This window comes from Bombina bombina, chromosome 7 (assembly GCF_027579735.1).
Source record: "Bombina bombina isolate aBomBom1 chromosome 7, aBomBom1.pri, whole genome shotgun sequence".
NCBI lineage: Eukaryota > Metazoa > Chordata > Amphibia > Anura > Bombinatoridae > Bombina > Bombina bombina.
This window is the reverse complement of record NC_069505.1, coordinates 355,517,773-355,538,981: the sequence shown is the minus strand read 5'-3', so window position 1 is coordinate 355,538,981 and position 21,209 is coordinate 355,517,773. Positions and strand designations below refer to the sequence as shown.

The 21,209-nt window shown below is 40.5% G+C and overlaps 1 protein-coding gene across 1 annotated transcript in view; it reads right to left on the bottom strand.

The window, feature by feature from the left end:
• Window positions 1-21,209, bottom strand: part of NUP210 (nucleoporin 210) — a 1,597,588-nt gene that overhangs the window by 46,967 nt on the left and 1,529,412 nt on the right. Inside the window, 2 exon segments of the mRNA XM_053721041.1 lie at window positions 10,140-10,189; window positions 10,273-10,380. Of these exon segments, the coding sequence (XP_053577016.1) occupies window positions 10,179-10,189; window positions 10,273-10,380 (119 nt within the window). The 3' untranslated portion in view covers window positions 10,140-10,178.

The following is a 21,209-nucleotide window of genomic DNA, read 5'->3' as shown; positions in this document are numbered from 1 at the left end:
ACTTTGCCAGCCACTTCAATAACAAAATTGACTCCATCAGAGATGAAATCAGCTCTCAACATAATTCCATTCTCCCCCCCCTCAAATGCTCTCACTCAACCACAACCCACATAACCTGAAACTTAGCTCATTCTCCCCTGTTACTGAGGAAGAAGTTTCAGCACTTATACTGTGCTCTCACTTCACTACCTGTCCCCTTGACCCTATCCCCTCACAGCTACTCCCCTCCCTCTCTGCTACTCTTACCCTTATACTAACACACACTTTCAACCTCTACCTCAGCACCGGTATATTTCCCCTCATTGCTGAAACATGCACTGGTCACACCTATCCTCAAAAAACCTTCCCTTGATCCTACCTTCCCATCCAACTATCGCCCTATTTCCCTCCTCCCTCTTGCCTCAAAGCTTCTCGAAGAACTAGTATATGCACGCCTATCCCATTTCCTTACGTTAAACTCCCTTCTTGATCCACTGCAATTCGTCCCCATCACTCCACAGAGACAGCTATTGTTAAGGTTACCAATGACCGACTTACAGGAGAGGCTAGCCAAACTGGGTCTGTTTTCTTTAGAAAAAAGGCGCTTGAGAGGTGACATGATTACTTTATATAAATATATTCAAGGCCCATATACAGAGATGGCAGAAGCTCTGTTTATTCCAAGAAAATTGTTTCTGACAAGAGGTCATAATTTAAGGTTGGAGGAAAGGAGATTTAATCTCCTGCAACAGAAACGTTTTTTCACTGTAAGAGCAATAAAATTGTGGAACTCATTACCAAAGGAGGTAATGAATGCCAATACTATAGATACATTTAAAAATAGTCTGGATAAATTTCTGTATATAAACAAAATTCATGGATATGATTGCTAGTATTAAATGGGTCACATTTTAATGGGGTTATTTAAGCTTAAGTGTAGCTTTTTGTAAGTATTTTAGATTTGTATAGGTTGAACTCGATGGACTTCAGTCTTTTTTCAACCTTATCTACTATGTTACTATGTTACAGCAAAATCAAAATAACACTTCTCTCTGCTTATCCTCCTTGATCTGTCCGCAGCCTTTGACACTGTTGACCACCCTCTTTTGCTCCAAACCCTCCAATCCTTCGGCATCTGTGACACAGAACTTTCGTGGCTCTCTTCCTACCTGTCAAACCGTACCTTTAGTGTAGCTTTCTCTGGGTCCTCCTCTGCCCTGTCACAACTTTCTGTCAGAGTACCACAAGGCTCTGTCCTCGGTCCCCTTCTCTTCTCAATCTACATGTCATCACTAGGTTCCTAAATAAAGTCCCACGGTTTCCAATATCATTTGCATGCCGACAACACCCAAATCTACTTCTCTGCACCAGACCTATCTCCTTCCTTGCTAACCCGTGTTACTAACTGTCTTTCTCACATCTCTTCCTGGATGTCCTCTCACTACCTCAAGCTAAATCTCTCCAAAACTGAGCCCCTCATTTTCCCCCCTTCTTCAAAAATCTCCACACCCAATCTCTCTATAACTGTTGACAGATCCATCCTTACCCCTAGCCCGCACACCCAATGTCTCGGGGTCACATTTGACTCAGATCTTTCTTTCACTCCTCACATTCAGTCCTTGGCTAAAGCCTGCTGCTTCCACCTTAAAAATATCTCTAAAATTAGACACTTCCTTACACAAGACACAACTAAGATTTTAATCCACTCTCTCATTCTTTCTCGCCTCGATTACTGCAACTCTGTCCTCTCTGGTCTCCCCACCTGCCGCCTAGCTCCTTTACAATCCATAATGAATGCCTCTGCCAGACTCATCTTCCTTACACGTCGCTCTTCATCTGCTGCTCCTCTCTGACAATCCCTTCACTGGCTTCCTATTGCCTCTAGGATCAGACACAAAATTCTCACTCTGACATACAAAGCCCTCAACTGCAATGCTCCCGCCTATATCTCAGACCTTGTCTCCAGATACTCTCCCTCCCGTCCCCTTCGCTCTGCTCACGACTTCCTACTCTCCTCCTCTCTGGTTACCTCAACACACTCCCGTTTACAGGACTTCTCCAGACTGGCTCCCATCTTGTGGAACTCTCTGCCTCGCCCCACAAGACGCTCCCCTAGTTTTGAAAGCTTCAAGAGCTCCCTAAAGACTCTACTGTTCAGGGATGCATACAACCTATGCTAACCTTACTTTATACCAGTTCCACTCCTCCATTGCTATCCCCTGAACCCCCTTAGCATGTAAGCCTAAGAGTCCAGCTGTTTGTAGATTACCTTCTTAAGAGCTGACTACAACAGTGCAACTCTTGGCAGGGCCCTCTACCCATTTGATCCCTATAATTGTTTTGCTGTACTCCCCTTTTGTTTATAGCGCTGCAGAATCTGTTGGCGCTCTACAAATAACCGATAATAATAATATAATAATAATTATTATTATTATAATAATAATAATAATAATATAAACAATTTATGTTTAAAAGGAGTGATACCAAAAATGCTACACGTTATCTGGTACGTTGGGCAAATTTTTATATAAAAATGTTGGTCCTGAAGGGGTTAACACTGTGTTGGGGATTCTTTTGCCTCCTCCTATAGTGGTCAGAAGGGGAATATTCCCACATGTGATGACTCGTTGACTCTCACAATCTGATGAAAGAAAATTTGTTTTTTATGTCCCTTTAACCACTAACATCAATGTGAGACACATGTAATTTATTATTTTATATTATAATTCACATTTTTAAACTTTTAAATGTTTATTTTCAGTCACAAAAATAATTATGACATCCTGATGAACATAATGTATTTGTATACAAATTTCAGAGTTGAACTATAGTATATTTGAGCTCCAAAAATTATATGAAAATCTGCTCATGTTTTTTGATAAATTGGGACACTGTTTGTGAGAGTTCTCATCAAAGCATCTGAAATATGTTTTCCAGATTAACACAAAATAAAATTAGAAAACTACATAAAACCTGGTTTCTTTGATAGACTGGAATGCTTCTTGGGACTTAAAGGATTTGAATGGATCTCATAGACAGTCATTGATTCTATTACCATCTTTTGGTAGGTTTAGGTATGTACTCTCACCTACCATATGCTGTTTAAAGTGAAGCAAACTGGTAATACTTTGTAAAAATTGTAAGGAAGAAAAAACAGAATTTATGCTTACCTGATAAATTACTTTCTCCAACGGTGTGTCCGGTCCACGGCGTCATCCTTACTTGTGGGATATTCTCTTCCCCAACAGGAAATGGCAAAGAGTCCCAGCAAAGCTGGTCACATGATCCCTCCTAGGCTCCGCCCACCCCAGTCATTCGACCGACGGACAGGAGGAAATATATATAGGAGAAACCATATGATACCGTGGTGACTGTAGTTAGAGAAAATAATTCATCAGACCTGATTAAAAAACCAGGGCGGGCCGTGGACCGGACACACCGTTGGAGAAAGTAATTTATCAGGTAAGCATAAATTCTGTTTTCTCCAACATTGGTGTGTCCGGTCCACGGCGTCATCCTTACTTGTGGGAACCAATACCAAAGCTTTAGGACACGGATGAAGGGAGGGAGCAAATCAGGTCACCTAAATGGAAGGCACCACGGCTTGCAAAACCTTTCTCCCAAAAATAGCCTCCGAAGAAGCAAAAGTATCAAATTTGTAAAATTTGGCAAAAGTGTGCAGTGAAGACCAAGTCGCTGCCTTACATATCTGGTCAACAGAAGCCTCGTTCTTGAAGGCCCATGTGGAAGCCACAGCCCTAGTGGAGTGAGCTGTGATTCTTTCAGGAGGCTGCCGTCCGGCAGTCTCATAAGCCAATCGGATAATGCTTTTAAGCCAAAAGGAAAGAGAGGTAGAAGTCGCTTTTTGACCTCTCCTTTTACCAGAATAAACAACAAACAAGGAAGATGTTTGTCTGAAATCTTTAGTAGCCTCTAAATAGAATTTTAGAGCACGGACTACGTCCAAATTGTGTAACAAACGTTCCTTCTTTGAAACTGGATTCGGACACAAAGAAGGTACAACTATCTCCTGGTTAATATTTTTGTTGGAAACAACTTTCGGAAGAAAACCAGGCTTAGTACGCAAAACCACCTTATCTGCATGGAACACCAGATAGGGCGGAGAACACTGCAGAGCAGATAACTCTGAAACTCTTCTAGCAGAAGAAATTGCAACCAAAAACAAAACTTTCCAAGATAATAACTTAATATCTACGGAATGTAAGGGTTCAAACGGAACCCCTTGAAGAACTGAAAGAACTAGATTTAGACTCCAGGGAGGAGTCAAAGGTCTGTAAACAGGCTTGATCCTAACCAGAGCCTGAACAAATGCTTGAACATCTGGCACAGCTGCCAGTCTTTTGTGAAGTAAAACAGATAAAGCAGAGATCTGTCCCTTCAGAGAACTTGCAGATAATCCTTTCTCCAAACCTTCTTGTAGAAAGGATAGAATCTTAGGAATTTTTATCTTGTTCCATGGGAATCCTTTAGATTCACACCAACAGATATATTTTTTCCATATTTTATGGTAAATTTTTCTAGTTACAGGCTTTCTAGCCTGAATCAGAGTATCTATTACAGAATCTGAAAACCCACGCTTTGATAAAATCAAGCGTTCAATCTCCAAGCCGTCAGTTGGAGGGAAACCAGATTCGGATGTTCGAATGGACCCTGAACAAGAAGGTCCTGTCTCAAAGGTAGCTTCCATGGTGGCGCCGATGACATATTGACCAGGTCTGCATACCAAGTCCTGCGTGGCCACGCAGGAGCTATCAAGATCACCGAGGCCCTCTCCTGATTGATCCTGGCTACCAGCCTGGGGATGAGAGGAAACGGTGGGAATACATAAGCTAGGTTGAAGGTCCAAGGTGCTACTAGTGCATCTACTAGGGTCGCCTTGGGATCCCTGGATCTGGACCCGTAGCAAGGAACCTTGAAGTTCTGACGAGACGCCATCAGATCGATGTCTGGAATGCCCCATAATTGAGTTATTTGGGCAAAGATTTCCGGATGGAGTTCCCACTCCCCCGGATGGAATGTCTGACGACTCAGAAAATCCGCTTCCCAATTTTACACTCCTGGGATGTGGATCGCAGACAAGTGGCAGGAGTGATCCTCCGCCCATTGAATTATCTTGGTCACTTCTTTCATCGCCAGGGAAGTCCTTGTTCCCCCCTGATGATTGATATATGCAACGGTCGTCATGTTGTCTGACTGAAACCTTATGAATTTGGCCTTTGCTAGTTGAGGCCAAGCTCTGAGAGCATTGAATATCGCTCTCAGTTCCAGAATGTTTATCGGGAGAAGAGACTCTTCCCGAGACCATAGACCCTGAGCTTTCAGGGATTCCCAGACCGCGCCCCAGCCCACTAGGCTGGCGTCGGTCGTGACAATGACCCACTCTGGTCTGCGGAAGCTCATTCCCTGTGACAGATTGTCCAGGGTCAGCCACCAACGGAGTGAATCTCTGGTCTTTTGATCTACTTGAATCGTCTGAGACAAGTCTGTATAATCCCCATTCCACTGTCTGAGCATGCACAGTTGTAATGGTCTTAGATGAATTCGTGCAAAAGGAACTATGTCCATTGTTGCAACCATCAATCCTATTACTTCCATGCACTGCGCTATGGAAGGACGAGGAACAGAATGAAGTACTTGACAAGAGCTTAGAAGTTTTGATTTTCTGACCTCTGTCAGAAAAATCCTCATTTCTAAGGAATCTATTATTGTTCCCAAGAAGGGAACTCTTGTTGACGGGGACAGATAACTTTTTTCTTTGTTCACCTTCCATCCGTGAGATCTGAGAAAGGCTAGGACGATGTCCGTATGAGCCTTTGCTTTTGACAGGGACGACGCTTGAATCAGGATGTCGTCCAAGTAAGGTACTACTGCAATGCCCCTTGGTCTTAGAACCGCTAGAAGGGACCCTAGTACCTTTGTGAAAATCCTTGGAGCAGTGGCTAATCCAAATGGAAGTGCCACAAACTGGTAATGCTTGTCCAGAAAAGCGAACCTTAGGAACTGATGATGTTCCTTGTGGATAGGAATATGTAGGTACGCATCCTTTAAATCCACGGTAGTCATAAATTGATTTTCCTGGATAGTAGGTAGGATCGTTCGAATAGTTTCCATTTTGAACGATGGTACCCTGAGAAATTTGTTTAGGATCTTTAGATCCAAAATTGGTCTGAATGTTCCCTCTTTTTTGGGAACTATGAACAGATTGGAATAAAATCCCATTCCTTGTTCTCTTATTGGAACTGGATGTATCACTCCCATCTTTAACAGGTCTTCTACACAATGTAAGAATGCCTTTCTCTTTATTTGGTTTGAAGATAATTGAGACCTGTGGAACCTTCCCCTTGGGGGTAGTTCCTTGAATTCCAGGAGATAACCTTGAGAAACTATTTCTAGCGCCCAAGGATCCTGAACATCTCTTGCCCAAGCCTGAGCAAAGAGAGAAAGTCTGCCCCCCACTAGATCCGGTCCCGGATCGGGGGCTATCCCTTCATGCTGTTTTGGTAGCAGTGGTAGGCTTCTTGGCCTGCTTACCCTTGTTCCAGCCTTGCATTGGTTTCCAGGCTGGTTTGGGTTGTGAAGTATTACCCTCTTGCTTAGAGGATACAGAATTAGAGACTGGTCCGTTTCTGCGAAAGGGACGAAAATTAGGCTTATTATTAGCCTTAAAAGACCTATCCTGTGGGAGGGCGTGGCCCTTTCCCCCAGTGATGTCTGAAATAATCTCTTTCAAATCAGGTCCAAATAATGTTTTACCTTTGAAAGGAATGTTAAGCAATTTTGTCTTGGAAGACACATCCGCTGACCAAGACTTTAGCCAAAGCGCCACGACAGCAAACCCTGAATTTTTCGCCGCTAATCTAGCTAATTGCAAAGCGGCATCTAAAACAAAAGAGTTAGCCAATTTAAGTGCTTGAACTCTGTCCATAACCTCCTCATACGAAGATTCTTTACTGAGCGATTTTTCTAGTTCCTCGAACCAGAAACACGCTGCCGTAGCGACAGGAACAATGCATGAAATTGGTTGTAGAAGGTAACCTTGCTGTACAAAAATCTTTTTAAGCAAACCCTCTAATTTCTTATCCATAGGATCTTTGAAAGCACAACTATCTTCGATAGGAATAGTAGTGCGTTTGTTTAGAGTAGAAACCGCCCCCTCGACCTTGGGGACTGTCTGCCATAAGTCCTTTCTGGGGTCGACTATAGGAAATAATTTCTTAAATATAGGGGGGGGAACAAAAGGTATGCCGGGCCTTTCCCACTCTTTATTTACTATGTCCGCCACCATCTTGGGTATAGGAAAAGCGTTGGGGGGCACCGGAACCTCTAGGAACTTGTCCATCTTACATAATTTCTCTGGAATGACCAAATTGTCACAATCATCCAGAGTAGATAACACCTCCTTAAGCAGTGCGCGGAGATGTTCTAATTTAAATTTAAATGTCACAACATCAGGTTCAGCTTGATGAGAAATTTTTCCTGAATCTGAAATTTCTCCATCAGACAAAACCTCCCTCATGGCCCCTTGAGATTGGTGTGAGGGTGTGTCAGAACAGTTATCATCAGCGTCCTCTTGCTCTTCAGTGTTTAAAACAGAGCAATCGCGCTTTCTCTGATAAGTAGGCATTTTGGATAAAAGATTTGCTATGGAGTTATCCATTACAGCCGTTAATTGTTGCATGGTAATAAGTATTGGCGCACTAGATGTACTAGGGGCCTCCTGTGTGGGCATAACTGGTGTAGACACAGTAGGGGATGATGTAGTATCATGTTTACTCCCCTCATTTGAGGAATCATCTTGGGCAATATCATTATCTGTTGCAATACTGTCCTTACTTTGTTTGGACACTATGGCACAATTATCACATAAATTTAAATGGGGAGACACATTGGCTTTCATACATATAGATAGGCTTACCAGAAGTCCCACTTTTACTGGGATTGTCCCTGTTTGGAGGCGCTGTCCCAGTGTCCCACCCGGTTGATCATTCTGTCCCAGTAGGGTTGCCACCTCTGGGTTTCAAATCATGTGTCCGGGTTTCAGACCGCCTGAAACCCGGATACATTATTCAAAATGACTAGACTGTGACTCTCCAGCATAGTTGGATGCTGGTACTTTGTTACATACAGCCCTGCTTAGCTTAATGTTCGTGTCCATCAAAGTTTACCTTTAGTAATACAGGCTGAGTGAGCAGCATAGAGTTTTTTTAATTTTGTAGTACTACTTGGTTTATTTTTCTAAGAATTTAACACCCCCGACCCCTGGTGACATCACCGGTGATACACGTTTAGGGGAATCATATGGGTATGACCAGGAAGTGCAGACAGGTAGGATTTTTGGCGTGTATCTTGCTTTACTTTATGCAGAATAGCATTTTGGCTGTAAACTTCTTGCGTTATGGTATAGAGTAGCCTCTTAAACAGCTTTAGCAGGTACGTGTTTCTTTTTGACTTATTACATTCAATGTTGTATTTATGCCTAATCAGTATTCGGTTCTGTTCCTTAATTAGACACATAAAACACATATTACTCTGCAGAAATTAAATTGTGTGATGTATATGCTTGTCACTATTTTATGAAATTGGTAATTATGCCTGATGTTTGGCATTATTTAGAATCTGAGATTTAGATGAATAATTTATTTGGTAATGTTGTGTATGGGTTGCCATGACAAGGTAATGGTGCCTTTTTCACTAGGGGGTGGTGTTATGGTCTATTTAAACTGTGTGATTCACTTGTTGTTTGACTGAGGAAGGGTAGAGTATCCACAAAACATTATGCACATAAAAGCTACTACTTTAAAAGGACTGGTAATCGCCACGTCCCTTGACCACGCCCCTGACCACACCCCCACTGGCACCGCACCAGGTGGTCCCAGTTTCACATTTAAAAATTATGGTAAGCCTACATATAGAACATAGCTTATCTGATGGTACAGACATGTTAAACAGGCTTAAACTTGTCAACAAAGCACAAAAAACGTTTTAAAATAAAACCGTTACTGTCACTTTAAATTTCAAACTGAAAACACTTTATTACTGAATATGTGAAAAAGTATGAAGGAATTGTTCAAAATTCACCAAAATTTCACCACAGTGTCTTAAAGCATTAAAAGTATTGCACACCAAATTTCAGAGCTTTAACCCTTAAATTAACGGAACCGGAGCCGTTTTTACATTTAACCCCTATGCAGTCCCAGAATGAGGCTCTGTCTATAACTAGAAAGGCCCCCATCTGAAAAAGGTGTCCAACACAGTGCCTGCCGTTTTTCTAAACGTTCCCCAAGATTATAATACCAATAATTAGTTAGAATCTGCATAATATGCCTAGTAAAGCAACTGTTTTAGCCCAGAAAAATGTCTACCAGTTTTTAAGCCCTTTTTGAAGCCCTTTATTCTTTTATGTTTAACTAAGAAAATGGCTTACTGGTCCCCATGAGGGGAAATGACAGCCTTCCAGCATTACATGGTCTTGTTAGAAATATGGCTAGTCATACCTTAAGCAGAAAAGACTGCTAACTGTTTCCCCCAACTGAAGTTACTTCATCTCAACAGTCCTGTGTGGAAACAGCAATTGATTTCAGTTACTGTCTGCTAAAATCATCTTCCTCTTACAAACAGAAATCTTCATCCTTTTCTGTTTCAGAGTAAATAGTACATACCAGCACTATTTTAAAATAACAAACACTTGATAGAAGAATAAAACTACATTTAAACACCAACAAACTCTTAACCATCTCCGTGGAGATGTTGCCTGTGCAACGGCAAAGAGAATGACTGGGGTGGGCGGAGCCTAGGAGGGATCATGTGACCAGCTTTGCTGGGACTCTTTGCCATTTCCTGTTGGGGAAGAGAATATCCCACAAGTAAGGATGACGCCGTGGACCGGACACACCAATGTTGGAGAAATAAACTTATGTACAATTGCTCATCCGCTATTTTTTACCTAACCTTTGAAACAGCAACTGTTATTCTAACATAAGCTTAAAATGGATCCCTTTTCTAAACTCACAAACAAGAATCAAAGTGGGAATAAAATAGGTCATAAAAGGTTATCATAAAATCCTAAAACATCATTTTGGAACCAGGACAGAGAAGAAACAATAATCAACAAGCTAATTTTGGAGTTAATAAATAACTACCTTATTCTGAAGAAAATGAGACAAGAAACACAGTGGAGATCATGCAGTCACTGAAAAAGAAAGCAATAAAACAATCATATGAATGCTGACACACAAACATACATATATATCTATGCAAAAAAAAATGTATTACCTATTATCATAATTGCAAAACCTGCCAAGATTGCAAAAAGCGTAAAGAATAGCATTTGGTAAGAATCAAGGGCACCTTGAAAGAAACCATGTCCCTCAGTTGAAGTCACTGAAAAAGAAAGCAGTAAAACAATCATAAGAATTCTGAAACACACAATTTAATTTCAACAATTTTACACAATACACAGGAAGGGAAGTCTAATATATATCATGACACAAATAAATATATATATATATATATATATATATATATATATATATATATATATATAGGGAGTGCAGAATTATAAGGCAAGTTGTATTTTTGAGGATTAATTTTATTATTGAACAACAACCATGTTCTCAATGAACCCAAAAAACTCATTAATATCAAAGCTGAATAGTTTTGGAAGTAGTTTTTAGTTTGTTTTTAGTTATAGCTATTTTAGGGGGATATCTGTGTGTGCAGGTGACTATTACTGTGCATAATTATTAGGCAACTTAACAAAAAACAAATATATACCCATTTCAATTATTTATTTTTACCAGTGAAACCAATATAACATCTCAACATTCACAAATATACATTTCTGACATTCAAAAACAAAACAAAAACAAATCAGTGACCAATATAGCCACCTTTCTTTGCAAGGACACTCAAAAGCCTGCCATCCATGGATTCTGTCAGTGTTTTGATCTGTTCACCATCAACATTGCGTGCAGCAGCAACCACAGCCTCCCAGACACTGTTCAGAGAGGTGTACTGTTTTCCCTCCTTGTAAATCTCACATTTGATGATGGACCACAGGTTCTCAATGGGGTTCAGATCAGGTGAACAAGGAGGTCATGTCATTAGATTTTCTTCTTTTATACCCTTTCTTGCCAGCCACGCTGTGGAGTACTTGGACGCGTGTGATGGAGCATTGTCCTGCATGAAAATCATGTTTTTCTTGAAGGATGCAGACTTCTTCCTGTACCACTGCTTGAAGAAGGTGTCTTCCAGAAACTGGCAGTAGGACTGGGAGTTGAGCTTGACTCCATCCTCAACCCGAAAAGGCCCCACAAGCTCATCTTTGATGATACCAGCCCAAACCAGTACTCCACCTCCACCTTGTTGGCATCTGAGTCGGACTGGAGCTCTCTGCCCTTTACCAATCCAGCCACGGGCCCATCCATCTGGCCCATCAAGACTCACTCTCATTTCATCAGTCCATAAAACCTTAGAAAAATCAGTCTTGAGATATTTCTTGGCCCAGTCTTGACGTTTCAGCTTGTGTGTCTTGTTCAGTGGTGGTCGTCTTTCAGCCTTTCTTACCTTGGCCATGTCTCTGTGTCTCTGAGTATTGCACACCTTGTGCTTTTGGGCACTCCAGTGATGTTGCAGCTCTGAAATATGGCCAAACTGGTGGCAAGTGGCATCTTGGCAGCTGCACGCTTGACTTTTCTCAGTTCATGGGCAGTTATTTTGTGCCTTGGTTTTTCCACACGCTTCTTGCGACCCTGTTGACTATTTTGAATGAAACGCTTGATTGTTCGATGATCACGCTTCAGAAGCTTTGCAATTTTAAGAGTGCTGCATCCCTCTGCAAGATATCTCACTATTTTTGACATTTCTAAGCCTGTCAAGTCCTTCTTTTGACCCATTTTGCCAAAGGAAAGGAAGTTGTCTAATAATTATGCACACCTGATATAGGGTGTTGATGTCATTAGACCACACCCCTTCTCATTACAGAGATGCACATCACCTAATAAGCTTAATTGGTAGTAGGCTTTCAAGCCTATACAGCTTGGAGTAAGACAACATGCATAAAGAGGATGATGTGGTCAAAATACTCATTTGCCTAATAATTCTGCACTCCCTGTATATATATATATATATATATATATATATATATATATACTCACACACAAATATATAAATATACATACATACATATAACTTTGTCCATATAAATATATATATATATGTATATACATACACACACATACATATATATATATATATATATATATATATATATATATATATTTATACATACATAAAAAATGTATGCTTACCTGATAAATTTCTTTCTTTCCGAACATGGAGAGTCTACGACGTCATTACATATACTAGTGGGATATTCACTCCTGGCAAGCAGGAGGAGGCAAAGAGCACCCCAGCAGAGCTGTTAAGTGTCACTTCCATTACCCATAACCCCCAGTCATTCTGTCATAGTGGAAATGGAAAAAGAAGATAACACAAAGGTGTAGAGGTGCCTGAGGTTTAACAAAAAAATACTGTCTTAATTAAGGGTGGGGTCATGGACTCTCCATGTCCGGAAAGAAATACATTTATCAGGTAAGCATACATTTTATTTTCTTTCTTAAGACATGGAGAGCCCATGACGTAATTCCAATTACTAGTGGGAACCAATACCCAAGCTAGAGGACACGAAATGAACAGGGAGGGAGAACAAGACAGGCAGACCTAAACAGAAGGCACCACCGCTTGAAGAACCTTTCTCCCAAAAGAATTCTCAGCCGAGGCAAAAGTATCAAATTTGTAAAATTTAGAAAAAATATGCAGAGAGGACCAAGTAGCCGCCTTGCAAATCTGTTCCACAGAAGATTCATTTTTAAAAGCCCAGTATGAGGAGGCAGCCCTAGTAGAATGAGCCATAATTCTCTCAGGAGGCTGCTGTCCAGCAGTGTCATAAGCATAACAAATCATACTTCTCAACCAGAGGGAAAGAGAAGTAGAAGAGGCCTTCTGACCCTTCCACTTTCCAGCGAAACAAACAAAAACGGCTGAAGAGTGACGAAAATCTTTAGTAGCCTGTAGGCCAAGGGAGCTCTTCTCCAGATTCACAAATTCTCTGTATGAGATTTTGCAAGTTGAAAAAATGACGCCTGAACCATGATATCGTCCAGGTAAGATGCCACTGCAATTCCCTGAGACTTGACTACTGCCAAGAGCGCCCCCAGGACCTTTGTGAGCCGTGGTAAGGCCAAATGGAAGAGCAACAAATTGAAAGTTCTCATCTAGAACAGCGAATCTCAGGAACTGGTGATGATCCCTGTGAATGGGAACATGAAGATACGCGTCCTTCAGGTATATGGTCGTCATGAACCGACCCTTCTGGACCAAAGGAAGAATGGACCGAATGGTCTCCATCTTGAAGGACGGTACCCTGAGAAACTTGTTGAGGCATTTCAGGTCTAAGATGGGTCAAAAAATTCCTTCTTTTTCGGGAACCACAAACAGATTTGAATAGAATCCTAGACCCTGTTCCCTTAATGGGACTGATACAATCACTCCCAGGGAAGAAAGATCCTGAACGTATCTTAAGAATGCCTCTCTTTTTACCTGATCTGCAGATAATTTTGAGAGGAGAAATCTGCCCCTTGGAGGACAAGTCTTGAATTGACATCTTGGCTCCCAGTCTAATGACTTGCATGTTGGCATCAGTGATAAAGGAATTGGCCAGCTTGAGAGCCTTGATCCTATTTGGATCTCCTCTAACGAAATCTCTTCTAAAATTAGCTTAGACAAAGCGTCACACCAATAAGAAGCTGTGCGTGTTACCGTAGCAATACAAACAGCAGGTTGCCATTGTAATCCCTGATGAACATACATTTTCTTTAAATAAGCCTCCAGCTTTTTATCAATGGGATCTTTAAAAGAACAGCTATCCTCTATAGGAATTGTGGTTCTCTTGGCCAGAGTAGAAATAGCTCCTTCCACTTTAGGCACAGTCCCCCATGGGTCCTTAATGGAGTCAGCAACAGGAAACATCTTCTTAAAAACGGGAGAAGGGGAAAAGGGAATCCCTGGCTTATCCCATTCCTGAGCTATAATCTCTGACACACGGTCTGGAACAGGAAATACTTCAACGGAAGATGGAACATCATGGTATTTATTAAGCTTACTAGATTTTTTTAGGGTTGACAGCGACCGGAGAGTCGGAGTCGCCCAAAGTAGCCAGTAGCCTTTAGAAGTAAACAAAGGTGTTTAAGTTTAAATCTGAAGCTTACTTCTTCAGAATCAGTCAAAGGGTTTATACTGTCCGAATCTGAGAGCTCACCCTCAGAAGCTACCGAGTTATCCTCCTCATCAGACTTATGAGAGAGGTCAACCATCACAGCAGAAGATGGAACAGACACCTTACTATCAGAAAAATGTTTTGATTTCCTCTTGTGCTTCCCCATCATAGGAAAGGCAGATAAAGCCGCATATACCACAGAAGATATCTGTGCGGCAAAATCTATTGGCAAATACACTCCTCCAGGAGGCTGAGAGGAACTGCAGGGCACTGTATGTGAAGCCATTGAGGCTTGGGACGTCTGATGAGAAAGCTGGGGCATATCCTGAACAGCATCATCCTGAGAAATATTAGGCTCAGAAGGCAGACATTTATCTTTAAACTTAAGCATCCTAGTTAAACATGAGGAACAAAATTGCATAGGCAAAACAATTTGGGCCTCCAAACACAGTAAACATTTATTAAGAGAAACAGACTCCTGTTCAGAGTTCATAGCTTGAATTAATCCCCAAAAATAACAGAATAAAAGATAACTTGAAAATGACTACTATCACTTTAAAACTGAATTTTTTTTGTCAGACTACAAAAACGCTAAAACATAAATCAGGTGAAAACAAAGTATACGCCTCTACACCTCAGCCAGCCTGAGGTGCCCTACCTGAACCTTCACAAATATTCGACAAACTCTCCTGCAGATCGGTCAAATGAGCCTTTACAGAAGAGAGCGCACAAAAAAATGACACAGCTCTGAATCTCAAATGGAAGAGCGGGGACTCACATCACCAGCAGGAAAATAAACTGCACAGCAGAGTAAAATGCGCACGTTTCTTATAAGCCCTCATATACAAACAGAGTGAAAAAGATGTCGATAAACATACCGTTTTCCCCCAAATGTAAAGTACCTGAGAAACGTTTCTTAGACTGCTAGCTTAGTAAATATAAAATTGAACCCCAGAGATACAGTCCCAAACACAGTAAGGGAAGCTATTAACCTCTTAGTCTCCACACATACACAAGTGCCTGCACACTGCCCCAAAGAAAATCCTACACCAAGGATTACATATGTCCCAAAATAATAATGCAGAAATAATCTTCCCAAGTGCAAGTCTCCCATTCCTAGAAGACAAAAGCACTTACCTGCAAATCCAGCTGTCGGGCAGGAAGACAGCTAACAAGGCGTGAAAGGACACATACTCCTTACAGAGACCTGTAGAAAAAGAAAGAACAGAGCAACCAAATCTGGCTTTCTATAACTAGGGTAGCAATTATGTTAGAAAACAAAGCAAGGACAACCTCGCCACTTTCTAACGGCTTAAAAGACACCACTACACTTAATCAAGAGATTGACATGGACACAGCTAAACCCCAACCCTTGCTTGCAGGGAAAAGTACCCATAAAAAGAATAAAAATCTTCAGACACCAACTTCACGTCCTCCATTGACAGAGGCAAAGAGCATGACTGGGGGTTATGGGTAAGGGAAGTGACACTTAACAGCCTTGCTGGAATACTCTTTGCCTCCTCTGGCCAGGAGTTGAATATCCCACTAGTAATTGGAATGACGTTGTGGACTCTCCATGTCTTAGGAAAGAAATACACATTTATAAACATATATATATACAGCATATATACACACACACACACACAAATACACAAACACACACACACATATATATATATATATATATATATAAATATATACACATACATACATAAATAAATATATATATATATATATATATATATATATATACACACACAGATTATATATATATATATATATATATATATATATATATATATATATATATATATATATATATACTATATATATATATATATATATATATATATATATATATATTAATTCCAGACACTATAGAAAAGAAAGCATGGTAGAGCTATATGAGATACCATGACTAAAGAAGGGGATTTCAGCACTCAAAATATAACCCATTAAATCTAATATCTTAGATATATATGACTGCGGGATAATGTCAAATCCAAAAAATGAACCGTACATGCAAAGATTCAATCATATGCAGAAAGTTTATTTCAGAATTGCTAAAACAAATATAGCAGTTTAAAAAATACTCATTAGATCTAATAAATACCACTGCAGTGGGTTTTTGTTATGCATATCAAACATATCAAACATCATCACAAGCAAATTGAAAACAAATGCAGCAAACAAAAGTTGGAAGGGCAAAATATAATATCTCTCAACCAAGATGTCAAACTGGACTGGCATTTACATAGATTTCTCCATGATAAAGAAAATAATGTCCTTTGAACAGACAGTGTTAGTCCCGAAATTAAGAGATCAAGTGCCTCAATTAGTTGCAATATAAACGAACTTTGTAATCCAGCAGATTAAACATGAACAGTCCTGCAATTATATTCATAACAGTATGTGTTAACCGAGGTGAAAACGTCCTCTAATGTTAACTTAGCTTGTAAACTGTGCAGATTGATAGCAGATTAACAATATCTCAGTGGTGCAAACTAGAAGTAATAGAGCAGACCTGTTTGTAAACACTGCAGCGGCATCCGAGAAACAATATCACAGGGCTGATAAGTAACGAACCGGGACATGAGCCACAGGCATCCTTATCTCACCTATCCCGACAGCCAAACGTATCTCCTTGCTCATTAGGGACACGGACTATGCAGGTGAACTCTCCGCCTCTGTGTGTAAACCATATCCAGGCGACTTGATGTAACCGCTTGAGTACCGCAAGAACCAGGCTTGCTTCTTCAGTTTAAATTTCCCGGGCAGATCAGACCAGCTGCTTGTACTACAGGTATCTTAGTAGCTGCTTTAGAAGAGTCGATGCGCGTTTCGCCCCATAATGCTGAGCGAAACAGGGGCCTCTTCAGGACTGTCAATCACATCAAATTGCGGGCTTATATTGCTACACCATTGGAGGAGAGGTTTCTATTTCAACCAATACAAATAGCTACTCATGCCAAGCCTCTCAAATTAGATAGGACAGACCGATCATGCCTGTCTTACAATTACATTCAGTGTTTTCAACACATAGATAAGATGATACAAATTAGCCATTTTCGATAATGTGAAAGATTTTTTTGTTAAAAATACTATGGGATGGCCCCCTGGCCTGTCTACATGAGTTTGTCTCTGATCTAAATAAAAATGACCGAAATATCTTTCTCACTTATGCTTATAGTGATAAAGAATTACCTTTTCTAGATATCTGCATTAAAAAGGAAGGTAGTCGTATCTCAACTGAAAACCTTCGGAAAGATACAGCGACTAACAATCTTTTGGAAGCCTCAAGTGGGCATCCAGAGTTCTTGAAAAAAGGCAACCCATATGACCAACTGTTAAGATTGAAAAGGAACTGTTCTTCAAATAATAAATTTAACCATCATGCTGAAAAAATGTGTAAACGCTTTATTGAAAGAGGCTATTCTCATAATTTGGTTAAAAGAACCTTAAATAAAGTACGCAAATTAAATCGTCATGACCTCTTATATACTCAAAAAGAAACTAAGTCTGATAACAGTATCAGATTTATTGCTACTTTTAATTGCCAATGGCCAAGTATTAGAAATATTCTATCTCAAAATTGGCATATATTAACCTTGGATGACAAAATTGCAGACAAAGTGGGAAATAGACCATTATTGACCACAAAAAAATCTCCTAATCTTAAAGATAAGTTAGTCAGAAGCAGATTTGTACGGTCTGAAGCAGCTACGAACTGGTTAAATAAGCAACAAGTGAAAGGAAGCTTTCCCTGTGGACATTGGGGGGTAGTTATCAAGCCGTCAACCTCAAATACGCTGGAATTCCGCAGCATATTTGTGGCGAGGCTGATTCGCCTTAGTTATCAAAGGCTAGAGACCGGCAAAAGTAGAATTTAGTGACGTAAGCTTCGATCCGCCGGACTTAGTCCGACACAGATCGATTCTTACGTCACTCCAGATGTTCCGCACACAAGTGCGGCACAATCTGACTACTTTTGCTAGTTATCAAAAAACTATCAGGTACGCTCTGCACTTTTCCGGCCCAGCGTACCTGGTTTTCAATCCGCCGCCCTGGAGGTGGCGGATCCCATAGGAATCAATGGGAGCCTGACCATAGCGAAAGTTCATGTTCGCTGCTGCCAGACATCCCATTGATTCCTAAGGGAAGTTTGTACACCTAACACCCTAACATGTACCCCGAGTCTAAACACCCCTAATCTGCCCCCCTACACCGCCGCAACTAAATACATTTATTACCCCCTAAACCGCCGCTCCCGGAGCCCACCGCCACTATAATAAACTGATTAACCCCTAAACCACCGCTCCCGGAGCCCACCGCTACTATAATAAACATGTTAACCTCTAAACCGCCGCTCCCTGACCCCGCCGCAACTATAATATATGTATTAACCCCTAAACCGCCGCTCCCAGACCCCGCCGCCACCTACATGATACCTATTAACCCATATCCTGCCCCCCTATACCGTCGCCACCTATAATAAAGTTATTAACCCCTATCCTGCCGATCCCGGACCTCGCCGCAACTAAATAGCTTAACCCCTAAACCACAACCTATATTAAACTTATTAACCCCTATCCTGCCCCCCCTACACCGTCGCCACCTATAATAAATTTATTAACCCCTAAACCTAAGTCTAACACTAACCCTAACACCCTCTAACTTAAATATTAATTAAATAAATCTAAATAATATTTCTCTTATTAAATAAATTAATCCTATTTAAAACTAAATACGTACCTATAAAATAAACCCTAATATAGCTACAATATAAATAATAATTATATTGTAGCTATCTTAGGATTTATTTTTATTTTACAGGCATCTTTCAATTTATTTTAACTAGGTACAATAGCTATTACATAGTTATTAACTATTTAATAGCTTACCTAGCTAAAATAAAGTGAAATTTACCGGTAAAATAAATCCTAACCTAAGTTACAATTACACCTAACACCTAGTGACAGGCTAGCAAGAAAGCTGTAAAAAAGCCGAAGAGCAGCGAGATCGGATGAGTGATAACTCTCACAGTCCGCTGCTCATCGCCCCGTACTTGGTGCGCAGCTTTTTGACAGCTTTTTTGATAACTTAGGCAAAATTTTGCAGGTACGCGGCGGCGATGGTAGGCGAACTTAGGCGGGCATATTGAACCTGCGAAGGCAGGTAAATTAGACACGTTGATAACTAGGCCTCATTGTGTCTATTGTCCCTATATGCTTAAAAGCAAAACATTTTCAGCTAATACAGGTAAAAACTATACTATTAGATGTTTTTCAAATTGTAACTCTGTGGGGGTTGTCTATCTTTTGGGGTGCTCCTGTCCCCTGTTCTATGTTGGTAAAATGAAACGTTTGTTCAAGGACAGGGTACAGGAGCAAAGGGATGACATCCTCTACGAAAGAGACACAAGTGTTGCTCGTCATTTTAGGGAGGTACACAACAGTAGTACTGTTTCTTTAAAATGTGTAGGGATTGACAGAGGGATAACCAATGGTAGAGGTGGGGATGAAGATAATTGTTTATTAAAGAAGGAAGCAAGATGGACATTTATGTTAAATACAGTGTCCCCTTTTGGTCTAAATGAAAGGATTGAGTATGCTTCTTTTCTTAATTAAAGCCCAAACTATATAATACGATTTCTTTAATATAAATTTCTCTGCCTTTTTAAATATGAAAGGAAATGTCCTCTTTAGAAGCATTGACAAAATTTGATAGCTTTAAAAGTTTATTGTTCTTTTATTTTCTATTTTCCTCATTTGTTTGTTGAACATTTTGAGTCATTTCTGCTGTGAAACACCTTCAAAGTAGTCTCTTAAACTATTTATAAATAGGATCAAAGTATACTATCTAGACTTATAGTATTTATTCTTTCTTAGGCAATATGTTTAAGTTATGTCCGTTATACTAGTATTCATAACCAATGTAACAATGTTTGATTGAATCGAAACATGCAAGTGATTTTTGAGATGCAGTTAAAGTATCTTTTGCTGAATTGTTTAACAAAAAAAATGTTCTTTTACATTATCGAAAATGGCTAATTTGTATCACCTTATTTATGTGTTGGAAAACACTGAATGTAATTGTAAGACAGGCATGATTGGTCTGTCCTATCTAATTTGAGAGGCTTGGCATGAGTAGCTATTTGTATTGGTTGAAATAGAAACCTCTCCTCCAATGGTGTAGCAATATAAGCCCGCAATTTGATGTGATTGACAGTCCTGACGAGGCCCCTGTTTCGCTCAGCATTATGGGGCGAAACGCGCGTCTACTCTTCTAAAGCAGCTACTAAGATACCTGTAGTACAAGCAGCTGGTCTGATCTGCCCGGGAAATTTAAACTGAAGAAGCAAGCCTGGTTCTTGCGGTACTCAAGCGGTTACATCAAGTCGCCTGGATATGGTTTACACACAGAGGCAGAGAGCTCACCTGCATAGTCCGTGTCCCTAATGAGCAAGGAGATACGTTTGGCTGTCGGGATAGGTGAGATAAGGATGCCTGTGGCTCATGTCCCGGTCCATTACTTATCAGAACTGTGATATTGTTTCTCGGATGCCGCTGCAGTGTTTACAAACAGGTCTGCTCTATTACTTCTAGTTTGCACCACTGAGATATTGTTAATCTGCTATCAATCTGCACAGTCTACAAGCTAAGTTAACATTAGAGGACGTTTTCACCTTGGTTAACACATACTGTTATGAAAATAATTGCAGGACTGTTCATGTTTAATCTGCTGGATTACAAAGTTCGTTTATATTGCAACTAATTGAGGCACTTGGGGCGCGATCCGATATCGATCGCAGTTTGCGGCGCAAGCGAGGGAACCGGCGTCGCCCGCAGTTTCAGCTCGCAACTCGAGCTATCCCATATAGGTCGCCGTCAGATGCTAACGTGCCGTAAGTCTCACAAACCAGCGATGTCCAGAA